The following is a 16,146-nucleotide window of genomic DNA, read 5'->3' on the forward strand; positions in this document are numbered from 1 at the left end:
CAGTAAACCTGCACTTGCCTTTACTGTCCTTAATCTTTATGCCCACTAGTGTAGCTGCCCCTCCTCCACAGGAAGCTACCCCCCATAGTGTAGGCCACTGCATTGTTTAGTTAGGCTAGTGTACTACCAAACTACACTACAAGGTGTCTGCCAGCGCAACACCGCAGCCAACTACATTGACTTCTTGTTTTGTGAAAAAACTTGTTTAACCTGCCTCCTTCCCAAACACAACAATGGAGAACTCCTGTGTAGAGCAGTTTATTTCTTCCCTAGCACAGAGCCTGAAGCCTGGCTACCTAGAATTTATCAGCAAGTTAAATTCCAGTGAGTGCAGTAAAGAAATAGACTTGCTACTCAGTGACAAAGGTGATGCTCAGACTGCATCCAAAGGCCCATTGTTAAGATGTGTACTGTTGAACTTCCACAGGCAAACCAGCATTTCACTTCAGAGCCAAGCAGCCCTAGAGGAGGAGGTAAAATCGCTTAGAGCTCAAAATGCTTTTCTCCTCCAAGAAGTTAAGGAAGCTAACAAGAAAGCCATGCGCTACTTAGGAGACCTGCATGCAGCAGAGTTAGATCTCTGTTCACACAAGGAAGAATTGTTAAAGGTTAAATCAGAATGCCTTGCTCCACCACGATCGGTCAGTGCTTGTGATTCTGGTTTCTCTGCTTCACACTCTTCCCTTAATGACAGGTTAACTCCACCTCCACTCAGAGGATGGGACCAATTCCCAACTGACCCTAAGTCCTGGGAAATAAAGTCAGCTCCTCAACCTCCACTGAGAGACCGAGGTTACACCCACCTGACTTCCCATCTTCCTGAAACTGACACTGAAGAGACAGGTAGTTTATCCGGTAGAGGATATTCATGTTCCCATCAGCCACTGATGCATAACACTTTCACCTGTGCTCACCCCTCCAACAGAAGGACCAAAACTTTTCCAGACTGTTCAGCCTCCTCTCTGCACCTCCATGAGAGTGATGACCGCTGTTCAGCTCCTTCCTCTAGTCCAGCTAGCTTAGTCTCGCCTTCATCAGTAGGAACCTCACAGTGCCCCCGCCTCGAAGTGCTTGAGTTCATAGCAAAGGACATTGAACATTTTGATCCAGACAACTCTGATCAAAATATTGAAAACTACTTTAGGGAGTTAGAACACAACCTAATTGATTTGCCCCATGCAACCCAAAGGGAGAAAACTAAACTTGTGTGGAAGACCAGCTCAAAAGCAGTCCACAAGTTTATGCAATCACTGCCTCCCAGTGTCAGAGATGACTACAAAGAGCTCTGTCAAGCACTGACAGAAGAATTCTCTCCTGCTGTGGATGAGATAGAATCTTTGGTTGCAGCTTCTCAAATCAAACACTCCCGCCATGAACATCCCAATGACTTTTACCAACGTTTGAGGCATGCATATTTTCAGGGTAGGAACACACCAGGCTTAGAGCAGAACTCCACCTTCAAGTCTTTGTTCCTACGAAACCTCCATCCCTGTGTACGCACTCATGTTACACTGATGACGCATCAAGGTAAGCCCACCATGCAGGAAATAAAGAAAATGACAAAAATGGCTTGGGAAACCATGGTCAATTCCAAGGCAAGGGGGAAAACAACTGAGCCTAGCAACTCAAACACCTTAGCGTCACACAGACATGTAACCTCAAAAGATCACCCTCAGAACAGATCGAAGGGGGGTGATAAAAGGCCACATATGGGTGCTGAGCGTAACCGCCACGCCCACCAAGTGCGTAGAGATAGGCACTCCCACAATAGGAGCAGGAGACGGCCTTACGCAGAAATTCTGGCTCAGACACAGGACCAGTCAACACATGGATCAGACAATGACCACGTCATCTCTGACCATGTTAATTCAGACAGTGACAATGCCTCTGAATGTTCTTCCTTCAGCTACTCAAAGTGCTACAGCTTTGTGCCACAGGTTAAAGAAAACTTAAAGCACCGGCGCTCCAGAGTTCGCCGCACTGAGTACTGACAGTAAGTAGGCTCAGGGTACCCTACACTCTTCCAGATGGACACAATGGGTTTGTCAGCAGCAGCAGCAGCAGCAAACTAAATTCTGAATCAAGTCAGATACAAGTTTAGGACACTGCATATACATGGCACACTCACCCAGACACTCCAAATCTTGTCATTCTAGGTGCCACCCTCTATATCTCACCTTAACAAACTAACATCACTGACTTTCCTGTCCTCACTAACACCATGAGTAACTAGGAAACATGTTAGTTGTTTTACACTATTCGATCATTGTGGTTATTATCTGAACTCTGCTTTGTAACCTGATTGTTCTTGCTTAGCCAAGATAGATAGTGCTGACAAATGCCCGGATGTTACCCGTTGAATGAAATGACAAATGGACTATACATTATGCTCTCAGGATGACACGTCAGGTGGCATCCTGACAACAAAGGGGGGACTGTTGGGACTCAGTCATTCAATAGACCAAATGTTTCTTTGCTCCACTGGACAAAGGAATTCACACCCCACAGTTCCTCACGGTTCACACCTGGGGATGACCCTTCCCCCCCATGGACCCCACTGCCCAGCCAGTGTGGGCCAGCGTGTGACATGTGACCCCCTAAGGTGTCACAAACAAAACCAGTCTTCTAGACCCCTTCTCCTCTCTTCCCTTCTTGGCTTGCTCTGGAGAGCAGCTCCAGCCCTCTCCTCTCGGTTCTTCAAAGGGCAACAAGGCCCCAGCCCAGGTCAGCTCTGCTACCTGAGAAACCAGCTCTCCCTCGCCGGCCTGCTCACAGCAGCCTGCAACCACTCTTCTCCTCAACAACAGCGACCTGCTTCGGATTAACTGTGAGTGAACCAAATCCTCTTCAGAATCAGCAGCTACGACACAAGGCTAGCTGATTTTCCAAGCAACAGGAGTCGTAGCACAGTTAGCTTGGAACAGCTAACTCTGTGAGGAGAACAAAGGAGATACCAGCAAGCAACACAGCCAGACAGGACTTTATTCCACCAGGAAACCCCCCAAACTCACTGGACTTTACAAAACACTGGAAAGGACCTCTTTGCTTGTTCCAAGGATTGGGTAACGTTAACGGACTGGGCCTTACCTCTCCCAGCACAGCATAGCACCGCATAGCTAATCAGCAGAAGTCTTAACTTGTTAATGTACTTGTTGATTGATGTCTTGTTGTTGTAATGTTTGCTTAGGTTGTGGTCAGTCATACAGTTAATCGAGTACTCGTATGTTCACACACATAGCAGTACGTCTCAGTCCTAGAACCTGCATGAAGCTAACCTTCCCCCTCTAACCTGGTACCTTTAGATTACATGAGCTAGGCTAACAAAGAAACTCACACCTCCCCTCTCACACACACTAGGTGGTCTCAGCGGCCATTTTAGTAGTTTCTTTGTTTACCGCCATCTTTGTAGTCTTCTTTGTTCAGGTCATGTGGTCACAGTGACCACTTTGAGTCGGCCATCTTGCCTTTGTCTGTGTCCCCACAGACACACACACACACACACACACACACACACACACCTGTATATGCTAGATTAGACATTGTACTTTACTCTGCTCCATTGTAAATAAATGCCTTTTAAGTATAACTACTGGTGTCTTTAATGTTGCACAAGCGTGAATATTGCCAACCTCTACTCGGTAGAATTCCAATCCTTCAACTGTAACTTACTATTGATTTGGTAATTTGGTTATAGTTAGTAAGCTAATGATTAATCAGAGTTCCAGATTAATGGTAATAAATTGAGACTAAAACCATATTGGCTATTTTGCCTATTAGTTTAGGCTGGTGCCCCGTGAACTTTAATTCATTTTAAAGATATTATTTAATATTAATATTTTTAATATTAATATTTCCTTAATTTGTGATAGCCAGTAAATTGATAAACAACCGAAATCTAACACATTTGGTGTCCAGCTCATGAGGTAGAGTACTGTTAACATAATGGTGCCGCCCGTGTGAGGCCGAGTACTAATGATTTCCAGTTACTAATAGAGCTCAGACCCAACATCATAAAGATTTTCCTTTTCATTGTTGGTCATTTCCCCATTTTAACCTGTATCGTGTGTATTTAGCATTTCCGCGCATATATGCTACTAATTATTCTTAGACTTTCTGTTGTTAATCAGGCTTATGTGTTTTCAGTGTCAGAGCAAGGTGTTTTGATGGATCTGTTTACAATATAAATACAAGTTTGTATTGAATGTTCAGATGCAGAGGTATTTCACGTTCACTTTTGTCATGTTCGAGGACATCACTACACCTGCAGGGTGACAGTGATTCGGCTGTACTGTAGTCATCAGAAATTGATGTTGATTCAGATGACGGTTTAGAAATCATGTTTCCTCTCTTCTTGTATCTTCCTTGTATCCTGCGTGGAAAGGACTAAGACGTGAGGGTAAGATGCAAGAGAGGGAAACAAAGAGACATTTAAGACAAATGAGAAGCACCCATGATGACCTTCCCTTCTCCCCTCCCCATACTTAGCCTCTGTCTCTCTCTCACTCTCTCTAGTTCTTTGGTGTGATAGTCAGCTGGCTGTATATCACTCGTGTGGAAGATGCCATCAGTGAGTACGGTCACTACATGGATGGGTTACTGGACTCACACCCACAGGAAAGACAAGCCAAGAGCCAGGGCCGCATGGCCAAATGGTTTAAGTGTATGCCAGAGATCGACTGATGGAGACAAAAAAATAAATAAACAGAAAGCAGCGAACAGCTGCTCCAGCCAACATTCACAGCTGATTAAATCACTCCAGTCAATCAAGATACTGCTGCAGCCACTGTGGGAATCTGCCTTTGAACTGCAGGTTTACTACAAGCTCACTGCACTGTGGGGAAATAATGTTTGTTTGTTTTTTATTGGGAAGAAGGAATTTTTCAGGAACCAGATTATATGGAGTTTACTATTCAATTGTTATTTTTTCCTATAAACTTACTGTAGAAATAGAATAATTATCACTTTATGTGTTAACCACAGTGTACTAATGTACAAGTGTTAAATAAGAGCTCATTCAGATATGTGCTTTTAGCTGCACTGTGCCTCAGACAGTCTCAGGGATACACACAGTGATAAACACAACCACTTTGCTTCTGGTATTATGATATGACATCAAATCTACAGCACTGACTTACTTTCATACCGGTGTTCATTGTGTGTTTTCTACTACCAATTAAAACATTTCTGTACTCCTCTACAACCTCTGATCTTATCATCCAACCACTACTGTTGCCAAAAAACCTGCAGTGCTAGATATTGTAGGATACCATTTCTGTTGTGTGAAAGCAGGACATCTCTGCCTTAGTTGTATATAGAACTGGACATACTCTGAAGTTTGAGACTCATAATGAATTATTTTCTAATATTAGCCTGAATAATAAGAATTTATATGCTGCATATATCACAAGTGCCCACTGAACGGCCATGATCTGTCCCGCTAAAGAAGTGTTGCCTATAATGCTCATTATAGACATTTTCTTAATTTGTTAATCAGAGCTTTAACTTTGTCTCCATGTTTGAACTCAAGTCTGCTGCTGAATGAAGAGAAAATGCAAAGCATTATCCTTTGTGAGACAAAGGGCTGAATATTGAAAATAAAATAGTCCAAGATGTAGAGTAGATGGAATTGCCTTAGAACATCCTACAACATATAATCCTGTGGAGTATTACATTTTACAGATACACACTTATATGATAGAGATATGAGTGAATAATGTGAAGTTAATGTGCTACTTAAGCAATATCGCACTGCAGTGTACGCTGAAGTATCCAGGCTTCTTCTCTTCATCCTCTTCTGACGACCATACATCATTTATTTCTGGAAGTATATTCATCTTTGCAAAGTTTGTTACAATCCAAGATAGATACCGACTGTAAACATAACGCTAATTAACGGTTAAGCGGAGTGATACATTTAGTTAAAAGACCCAGTGCTGTTGTACTCTACATCAGCACTCATCATCATGCCTCTTGTCCAATCTAATTACTTGGTCAGAACTAACTGTTGTAGGATGAACTTTGTTTGGTTTGGTGTGAAGATGGAAACTGAGACCAAAGACCTGAACTCTCTGGAAGTAGATTTTTATGTCACATCTCTCTGCCTTTGTCTGCTCATGTGATTGCACATTACCTACTTACATCACTGCTTTTTTCATTTTCAAGCATTTCAAGTTGGTTCTTTGAAGTTAATTTGTTTATTCAACAGGATACAAGGCCAAACAGGATTTGCCAAGGTTTACATAGTAGCCCACGTTGAACATAAGGATCAGAAAGACACTGACATGACTTATGGCATATTTTCCAATTCAGGGCCAAAGATATAAAACTCCATGATGGATTGATCACTCAGTGCAGCTCATGCTCAGCTGGCTGCAGAACAGTCAATTTACAAAAAAAAGTCACTAACATGTTGGGTTGTCTCTCACACTGATACGTTCTGTTTGGCTTTGAATAGGCGAGGGGGTTTTGAGGTGTCAGCTTGGTCCTTGTTCCACTGTAACTTGTGAAGGCATTAGCTGGTGGGTTGAAGGTAAACATGATATGAATGTACTCACTTGGTTTAGTTTTTTTATTTATTTGTACTAACCCTGCTTCTTACAGTGAGGCTGCATTCACACACGGATTTTCAGGCTTTTTGACACATTTCTTTTGTCAGTGATCATGGAAATAAGTCAGATTCAACATAGAGTAACATATAAGGTCTGAGTTTTAGAGACTATATATTTTTTTAAATAAAGTCTGATCAGACAGTTGGTTTCCACTTGGGTAACTTAATTTCTGTGCCTCATCAAGCCACACATATCTAATGGTGATGAGTTAAAAGGACTGTCCTTTAGCAGAGACACTTTTCAATCCAAGTTATCAAGGGAATTTCATTATGAAACGTGAATGTATTCACCCAGCTTGGATAGAAACATAACTATTACTTTATATACTCTGTATTTTATAGTATGTATATAGTATAGTATGAATCCTAAGCATACTGCATCATACTTATAGTCTAACCAAAGAAAGTCCATACATATTACCTGTACTGTGTACCACACGTCAGAGGTTGTAAATATTACATGACAAAAAGTTTTATATAATTACCATGACTAGTTAAAGTACCAGTGTTTTCTCTTCAAAAGAATAAGATGATATATAGATGCCAATTCAAAGTTCAAGGGAAAGTTCAAATTCAATGGAGTTGCACAAAACCACAATTATTAAAAGAAGTACGGTATGTTGACAAAAGGTTTTGCCTGTTTGAGGGTGGACAATAAAATGATTTGCTGTTTGATGAGTTGTTTATCTTTGAGCTGACTGTAGCTCTGAATGGATCTTCCGGTAAAGCAGTTTTTAGAGGTTGGGGGGCTGTTAAATAAATAATGGCTGATATCTCACTGTGTGTTTTTGAGGGCATGCCTCACACTGAGCCACAAGCAGAGTCTAAATTTTTCATGCAAAAGTATGCAAATGAAGTTTGTGAAAGGTCTAACTGTGACTACAGTGTAGAGGGAAAAGTAGAGAGGACCCGCCAGAGGACATTGTAAAATTACTGCTGCTACTATCTTAAAACAAGCTAATTAATTGAAAGTGAAAGTAGTGGCTTTCAAAGTCATTGAATTAAGACTATAATATTAATTTAAAAAAAAAACACAATGGGAAGTGAATTCATTTTTGTACTGAAATTAATTTCTTAAAGTTAATTAATATACTGTTTTTAAAAAAAATGTTTTTACAATCAAAAGAAATAAGTGAACTCAAATTAATTAAAGCCAAAGGTAAAGGTTAGGAAGAAACATCTGTTCTTATACCAATATACTCCTGTAGGAAATGAAATCTGGTGAGCAGCATTAAAATCATGATTTTAAATCAAAACAAATTTTCATTGTTACCCTCAAATGAAAACGCAAATGAACACGTTTGATCACCTTGTTCAGTCGCTCATTATGTGAGTGACAGTTTTAAAACTGCAAAACAAATTATTTGAACTGAAGGAACCTGCATTACAGAGGGAAGCAAGACTTGTTTCTCATACACAGAGGTTATCTGCGTGTCATTTCACCATTATGTGGCTCTGGTTCAACCAAGTTCATCTCCTTTACTCAGAGGAACTTGTGTGGAAAGCGATGCAAAAAAGACTGAAACCTGGTGATGTGCGGGGAGTGTCCAGTGTGGTTTGGTGTTTCTTTGTTGTTTTCTTTTTCCTGCTCTTACTCCTGCTTCTCCTGCTGCTTCGAGGACTTCCTGCTGAATAGAACCTATTAATATTTTACTCCTACCACCTCAACAGAGGAGAAAATTATTTTCCTACATCACCAACAAGGAAGGAAGAAGCTGTTGCGAATGGTCTGGATGTAGTGCTCATGTTGCTCTGTTCCACCAACACACAGCTTAAAATAACTTGTTTGGTTTCTCCCCACCAGCTCTTATTCTTGCTACTACTCCACAGTCAGAAAAAAAATATATATATTATTATTATCCAATATAATGTTAATTCCTATAGACACTGGACTGGTCTAGTGTTGTTGGTCATTCCTAACAGTTATGATCACATTATAAGATCTGTGCATGAAGCATCATCCCCTATTCTCCACAGTAATGGACATTTCAAATGCTGTCATCACTAATACTTTGACTATAGATGCTATCAGTTTCTCACACTGCACAGAACCTTTCTAACAGTGTCACCCATCAACAGTTAGCTGCAGTGTGAATAATCCTTTGGGATTATGTCATTAAGGTTATGCAACTAAAGATTTGGGTGACATTAAGAAAATGTGTCTTGACATTAAAATTCATGCAAAGAAATATTTACTTTAATGAAAGTTCAAAGCAAATACTGTCTTATTGTTTGTCTTCCGCCTATTTCATTCACATTAACTCAGCCTCCTCTTATAAAGTATAAAGTGTGTGTATGTGTGTGTGTGTGTGTTGCTGATCGTAAATACAAATTTGAGACGCTCTGCCTCTCCATCAACTACTTTATAGACTCTCACGGTCTTTGCTGACAGTTGTGTTTCCCTCTATCTCTTTTTCCTGTGATAAAGTTTGAGATGATCTGTGTGACTGTCCGTCATCTCTGTCCATCTCCATCTTGCTGTTTTTCCCCTGACTTTCACTTCTCCTCTTCAGCTGTTCTCACTGAACCACATGAGGAAACAGATGTACAGAGAGCAGAAGAGAGTCGGGCAGACAGCCAGCCTCACATGACTGTGCACGACATGGTTACTGCACTGCTTTAATTCAGATTTTCCTGCTATTTCATTCTGAAATTTCATTCAATATCATCAAGCATGTTGATGAAAGGTTCTGTAATCCTACTATTCAATAATACTAGGCACATTTTGTGACTTGAAAGTATGTCAATCAGCTATGGTGTAGTTGTGTACAAACTGAAGTATGAATCAGTTTATATTACTTGGGAGGCTCCTGAAGCAGGAGCACCATAACACAGAGTTAAAAGTATAAATCCACTTTAAGTGCACTACAAGCCTTCACTCCACCGGCTTACACGTGCAACTTAAATTCTCCTGCAGTTATTTACCATCACTGTCAAACTTTAAGCGAACATACAGAAAACTGACAACATCATGTTTTATATTCTTCTGGGGATACTTTGACCACCAAATTTATCAACACACACACACACACACACACACACACAGACACACCCATCCGGCCTCTACTAATGGACTTCTTCTAAGAAGTTAATGGTCCCAACACAGCTACAAAATTGTTAAATTAAAAGCATGCTCTGGTTGACAAAGCCAATACAGTCTATTCAAATTAGAGCCAGTGGACTGGGAATGAAGCACTGCACACCATATCTGATACGTCACAATCAGTCATTATCAATCAAACATGGAGCTCAGTAATATCACATTTCAGTTAATGCAAAACCATGTAATGTAATTCAGTTTTGGCAACCATTGTCGATTGCTTGTTTAAATGTGGTCATATCCGTCTATATGAAATAAAACAAATCTAAGGCAAAACACAAACATAACAACCAACATAACGTAACACATCTTTATCATTCATCATTTTTTGTATACGTAAGGCAGTATAAGTGAGTCACAGCTGTTACTGATGTGGAATGTGCAATGTTACTCCCTGACATGACAAATCTCTGCACACATTAAATTAAACTTATCCACTAACCCTAACCAACGAAACCCTGAGAAAGATATCCACATGGTGGTGGTCAAGGACGAAAATAGGAATGTCTACCTGCAGAGGGTTTACAGAGTAATTGTAATATTTCATTAATTTTTTTTAAACATTTTGATTGTTAAACTAATGTTCAACAATATATATACAAATATTCAATTAACAGATAGTTGAACCATTTAATGGTTAGGGTTAGGCTTACTGAATTGCTGAAACCCAACTAATAACCTGTAGAAATTTTACAAAATTACCCCAAATTTTAGCTAGTAAAATATTAGGAGGTTAAAACTTGGAGATGTTCGTGTAAACATTTAAAATTAATCATAAATGTTTGTGTGCTCTAACTATAAATATGTAGGAAATCAGAAATCATGGAGCATTCAGCTTCTTACACACTTGCACAGATATATTCTCTACTCTTCACACTTTATAGACACACACACCCTCACTCACACATACACACTGACATTGTGTCACTGTGTCCAATAATGTGTGGGAGGACGCTGGTCATTTATTACTCTGATACATAGCCCCGTGTCTGGTCTGATGCTGACATTTAGCCCTGCACAAGGAAACAAACTAACCTAATCATTCAGTGTGGGCAGCGGCGGGAACGCAGGCGAAGGGGGGAATCTTTAGAGCCAGGTGGCTTTTTTTCACATACAGACATTAACTCACAGGTTTCTGATGCTACTCTTTCCTCTTTATACCTCTTAGCAGTGAACAGATGTGAATAATTTCAGTCAGTTCCAACACATCCATGTATAGGCTACATACCACATCAGAAAAATCTAGTGGACCGTGGCATGAATTCATACACCACATTTATATACTCCTCCCACTGTGACTGTGGAGAAATTAGACATTCATTCTTCAGGGCAGACCAAACAAACCCACTGTTTTGAATGTATCAACCAAAGCACCACATCATGACAACCAATATCATGTGCGCCTCATTTATCGGTCTTATAATCAGTCTAATCTGATGCTGGCATTTAACACCGACGACAACACTCAATAAACAAACAGTAAGAATAGATTGAGTCTGAGATGCAACAACAAACAGAGGGTCCATAACAATAATCATCAGCGTTGCTTTACGAAGGTAAATATGCAGTAAACACCGTGGACCCTCACTATAGCTGTTTCTCCGGTACCTTTGCAGTAATTGAAATGGTCGAGCAGTAAGGAAGTTTATTGTTTCAGGCAGTTTTCTGGTGAGTCCTCAAATGAAGAGTTTATTTTTTGGAATGACACTGGGCCCCAGGAGACAAACTATATCGACTCTGTTCGGGTTCCAAGATCATGAACCAATGAGCTTGAAAATTAAAAAGGTCAAGTAGGTAAAATAAATCATTATAAATAGCCCAGATCAATTTTAGGAGAGCAATAATTTCCTTTCCCGTGCCATATAAAGTGTAAACTTATGCTCCCACTATCAATACACAACATTGGCTTTAAGGTACAAAACAGAACATTTCACTGTATTAAAAAAAATCTACAGCCATTTCAGCTGCTCTGTGACACTGTACTTGCTGTGCTGTACTTACAGCAGGACTTTGCAAAAAATGTTAACTGTAGCATGGCAACCTGTTACAGTGGAAATGCTAACATGCTGATGTTTAGCAGGTTGAACGTCTACTATGTTCACTATTATAGTTTAGCATAGTTTAGCATTAGCTTAACTATAGCATTGGCACAGTTTTCCGGGTAGTTGTTCAAAAACCAAAGTAGACAAATTAAAACTTCGACCTGATGATGTTGCTTGAGGAAACGCTTAGGGATCACAAAGGGTTACCACATGCTCTGAAGTCACAAATTCTCAGTTAGTAGTGTGATGTAGGCTACTACTGTGTAGCCTCCTTACGGCTGTATGCCAATATGGTCAGTGTCATTTACCGAATTTGATGTGTGATCATTTGCTTCAGTGCAGAATGTGGCTTTATGAAATCACTGCTTAAAAATCTGCATTGGTGTGATAAAATTGCTCTCTGCTGCTAGGTTAAATGAATCGAATACAAACCCAGACATTTTTCTCTTGAAGCTGATTTTATAGGTAGATTTATTTTTGCTTGCAGGTGGAGGTGGGGGTTGTGGTGGTCCAGGTTATGTGCAGATTACACAGTGCAGAATTCCATTACATTTTTTTGTTATCATACAGGCACTTCAAAAATTGACTGTGAAACGATTCAGTGATTACTGGGTCAGATGCATGGCGAAGATCATAAAGATCATGGTACACAGCAACAGCTTGTGAATACTGAAACAGCAAAAAATGTTGGGTCGTTACTCCAGAGTTGCCAGCTCAAGTTTAAAGCCTGGAAGAATATGATGAATGAACCAATTAACAATTCCCCTCCTATAATAACTTCTGTCCAGATGCTCTTGAAAAATGCAGTCACCTTTGACCTCCTCTGGTGGAGCTGCTCTGTGGCCAACAATTGATGGTATGTGGTTGTACTAAGCCAATGTGAAGAGGTATAAATAAATGCTCTGTAACACTGTGCTCCCAAAAGAAACAAACATTTTCAGTTAAAGTAAACGTTCGGCGGTTGTTGTGCTGTGCTGTATATGTGCACTGTTTATCCTCATTCTGTGTGTGCCGAGATGAGATGACATTCAAATCAACTTATTAATTATAGTTAATTCCAACACCCTGCCCCACATCCCAACATGCACTTCCATTGCTTCATTGGCTTTCTGGCTGATTAAACCTGAATCTGTATATATGAGGTGCTTTTACCTGTGTTTCAGTGTAAGGTTGAATTGAATTTGATTTTATAATGAGATGATATTAAGGTCATCTGCCAGTTTCTTATATACTTACTTATTTAATGTGCAAACATTGATGCACTGATGCATTTCTAGTGCAGGTCTTTAGGTCTTTTTCACACATTGTGACTTTTCAGAATGAGGAAAGCACAGATGTAAAAGTACTGACGGACGAATTCCAATTAACTGCTGCAGTTTTTCTTGGTTGTGTTGGTTCATAGTCACACTGTTATGTCTTACACCTGTGACAAGTCCAAATGTCTGCTGTGAAAACTGTAAGTAAAAACAAAATTCTTACATTTTAAAAGCAGACGAGATGTAATTTTTACAGTAAAACATGAGTTTGATGTGGTATTTGTGTTTAATAGCATGGTCTGTGTAAATTGGATTCATAATTTTGTTTTGTTGTACCATAAACAGTAGGACAAAGTAAAGATGTTTGATTCAGTCAGAAATGAGTGAATTATGATTATTTGCTCTAAAGCCGTGGGAAGTAACATTATCTGATAAAAAAAACTTTCTGCTATAAAAAATAAATACATAAAATAGAATTAAAAAGTCTTGTATTTTTATAAGTAAAACAGTTTAGATGAACAAATATGTTACAGTGCAATTATATTCTGTGATTTGTTCAGTTTGTTAATTTCTTCAAATGCTTTTTAGAATGGACAATGGACTATACAGACATAATATTCAAGAGGCCACTGGAAAATCAATACGGTGATCTTTATGGAATCGTTAAGTAGACCAGAGGAGGACCATGAAGACGACAAAAGTCCAAACAGCAGACACTGGGAGGTAAGAACCCAAGAATGTCAATAAGAAAAGAAAGAAAAAGGAAATGAGTAGGAAAGTAGAGGAAATTAGGAGGTCAAAAGATGGAAAGAGGAGAATTTTCCACACACAGATATACCATGAAATTGGTCTGACATTTTTTTTTGTCTTTCTCCAACCATATTAATGCTTCCTCAATGACATTTATGTAATGTTGTTTGGCTCCCTTGGCTCTATCAACAGAGCAGAGCTCTGATTAGTCAGATTCCCTCAGGTTACAGTGTTAACAACAGCAACGATTTCACACACACACACACACACACACACACACACACACACACACACACACACAAACACACACGCCTACATACACATAGACAGGCAATATCTGCTTCTGCATACCCACATACGAACATGAAATGCCTTTGAAATCATCATGTGTATCATCATATGTATAATATGTATCAGCAAGTTGTCGACACAAGACTGAAACCGGGGGGGGGGTGCTATTTGAAATTCGAAGCTGTGGTTGTCATAGGTGGGATTTACTGGGTCAGCACAGAAACTATGGATATGTTTTGCAGGACATAAATGTATATACTCTATATTCTATGTGTATGAGTGTCAGAGTATGTGATGCATCATTGAAAAGTGCAGAGTAGTTTACAGAAAAAGAAAAGAATGGGATTTGGATTTTTTTTAAATTGATCTTTGTGATCTTGACTTGGGTCCAAACACAAACTTACATAGGAGCAGCCTATTTAATAAAAGTGTTTAATGATTATTTTTCTGTAAACAGGCAGAACCTCTTGCCCTGTCTTACCGAGACAGTATTGACAACGCTAGAATAGTTTATTATTCTACACAATACTATTCTGTTCTGCAGTAAAACAAACTTCTCTCTGTGCATGAAAAGGTGCTGACACATATGCACAACTTCCTTTTTTTAAGTTGTTGTAGTTGTTTGTTTGTTTTTTTGGTTTATGAAAGTTAACAGTGTTGATAACATGAAGATAGACATGCACACAGACACAGGAGAATGGAAAGAAGTGTTCAAATATAGCCTAACTGCCTACAATTTGGCTACCTGCTGCAATTTGACATAATGTGTATATTCAGAATTCAGGTTTGGCTGATTTTCATGTGCATGTTGAGGATTCAGGTTGGGATCAGGCAAAAATATAGATATCATTTTCAAACATCAAACGTTACTTCAGACTCAATATTAAAATTGCAATGATAAATTAGAACAGTATATTATAATGTATTTTTCCTTGTATTGCTTCATGTCACACACACATGCACCACCCTACAGATAATCACCAAGCACCGCTTCCCAAAGCAGTCCATGTTTCACAAAGTCAAGTTAAGAAGTGCTGCTCAGAGTGAATATATTGTTCATCATGCACCTGCTGCTGTCACACACCTGACAAAGGATATAATGGTGGCTCATTCGGCTTGGCCTGGACATGAAACACCAAAGTGTGATTAAAAAATGTCAGACAACAGCTGGACAACTGCAAACTGTATAATCCTGATTAGAAAAACTGAGCTTTGAACTTCTTGCAAGTCAGGTTTTGTACATCTAACACCCACAAATGTCACTCTCAAAAATGATGTATTCCACGGGACCTAATCATTGAAGGAGAAAATCTTTGTGTCTACTTTTGTACTACCTGACTGGGGTTGACATCATGCCTCTTCCAATTCACATCGTGTCGCAGATGCGTCTCTTCACTTGCCAGCAAGGAGCCTCAACAGGAGGGTGTACGATGTGAATATGTTCGTGCCATTACCGAGACAGCTCTTCCTCAAATTGTGTCACATGTCCAGATGCAGCTGCCACCGTCATCTCAGATGAAAGCTGTTTTTGCTAGTGACCAGTTCTTGGGCTGCTGCTCTAGTTTTAACCCTGTATTTGAGTTTTTGGTACGGCAGACAATGCCACGTGCTCAGGTTCAGCTCACCATGTCAGCGTGTGACGTTAGATGGATGAGTTTTCAGAGGAAAAAAGGGTTCGAGCTCTTCTTTGATCAGCTCAGTGTTGTCTTTACTCCAGCTTCTGTTGAATAGAAGCATGTCACATCCCACTATCACATCATAACACACCAGCTGTCTTTTATAACACAGTATGATGTTTGTGTTGTGTCGTTGTTTGTTGAGTTATTGTGTAGTTCTCTTTTTTCAGTTTTGACCAAAGTACAAAAAAACAAGGTTAATAACTGAATAAAGAGATTTCACAATGCAGTGTCACTATCACTACAGCATTACACCACCATGTTTAAAAACTGTTGCCCCGCCAACAACTTGTTCTTATAGTGTATTTGAGGTATTTGATTCGCTAAGAAAACGCATATTGTCTGGTCTCATGTTATTGGAGTGACATTATCATGCAGCTAGAGAAAAGAAATCAAACAAATTTTAAGACTGAAAACCTGGTGC

General features: G+C 39.6%; 1 protein-coding gene across 1 annotated transcript in view; it reads left to right on the forward strand.

Moving 5' to 3' along the window:
• The window catches only part of tspan15 (tetraspanin 15), a 36,900-nt gene extending 29,520 nt beyond the window's left edge, over window positions 1-7,380 (forward strand). Inside the window, exon 8 of the mRNA XM_056382141.1 lies at window positions 4,513-7,380. Within this exon, the coding sequence (XP_056238116.1) occupies window positions 4,513-4,680 (168 nt within the window). The 3' untranslated portion in view covers window positions 4,681-7,380. The remainder of the gene's footprint in view (window positions 1-4,512) is intronic.
• Window positions 7,381-16,146: the final 8,766 nt, after the last annotated feature.

The sequence above is a fragment of the Seriola aureovittata genome, chromosome 1 (assembly GCF_021018895.1).
Source record: "Seriola aureovittata isolate HTS-2021-v1 ecotype China chromosome 1, ASM2101889v1, whole genome shotgun sequence".
NCBI lineage: Eukaryota > Metazoa > Chordata > Actinopteri > Carangiformes > Carangidae > Seriola > Seriola aureovittata.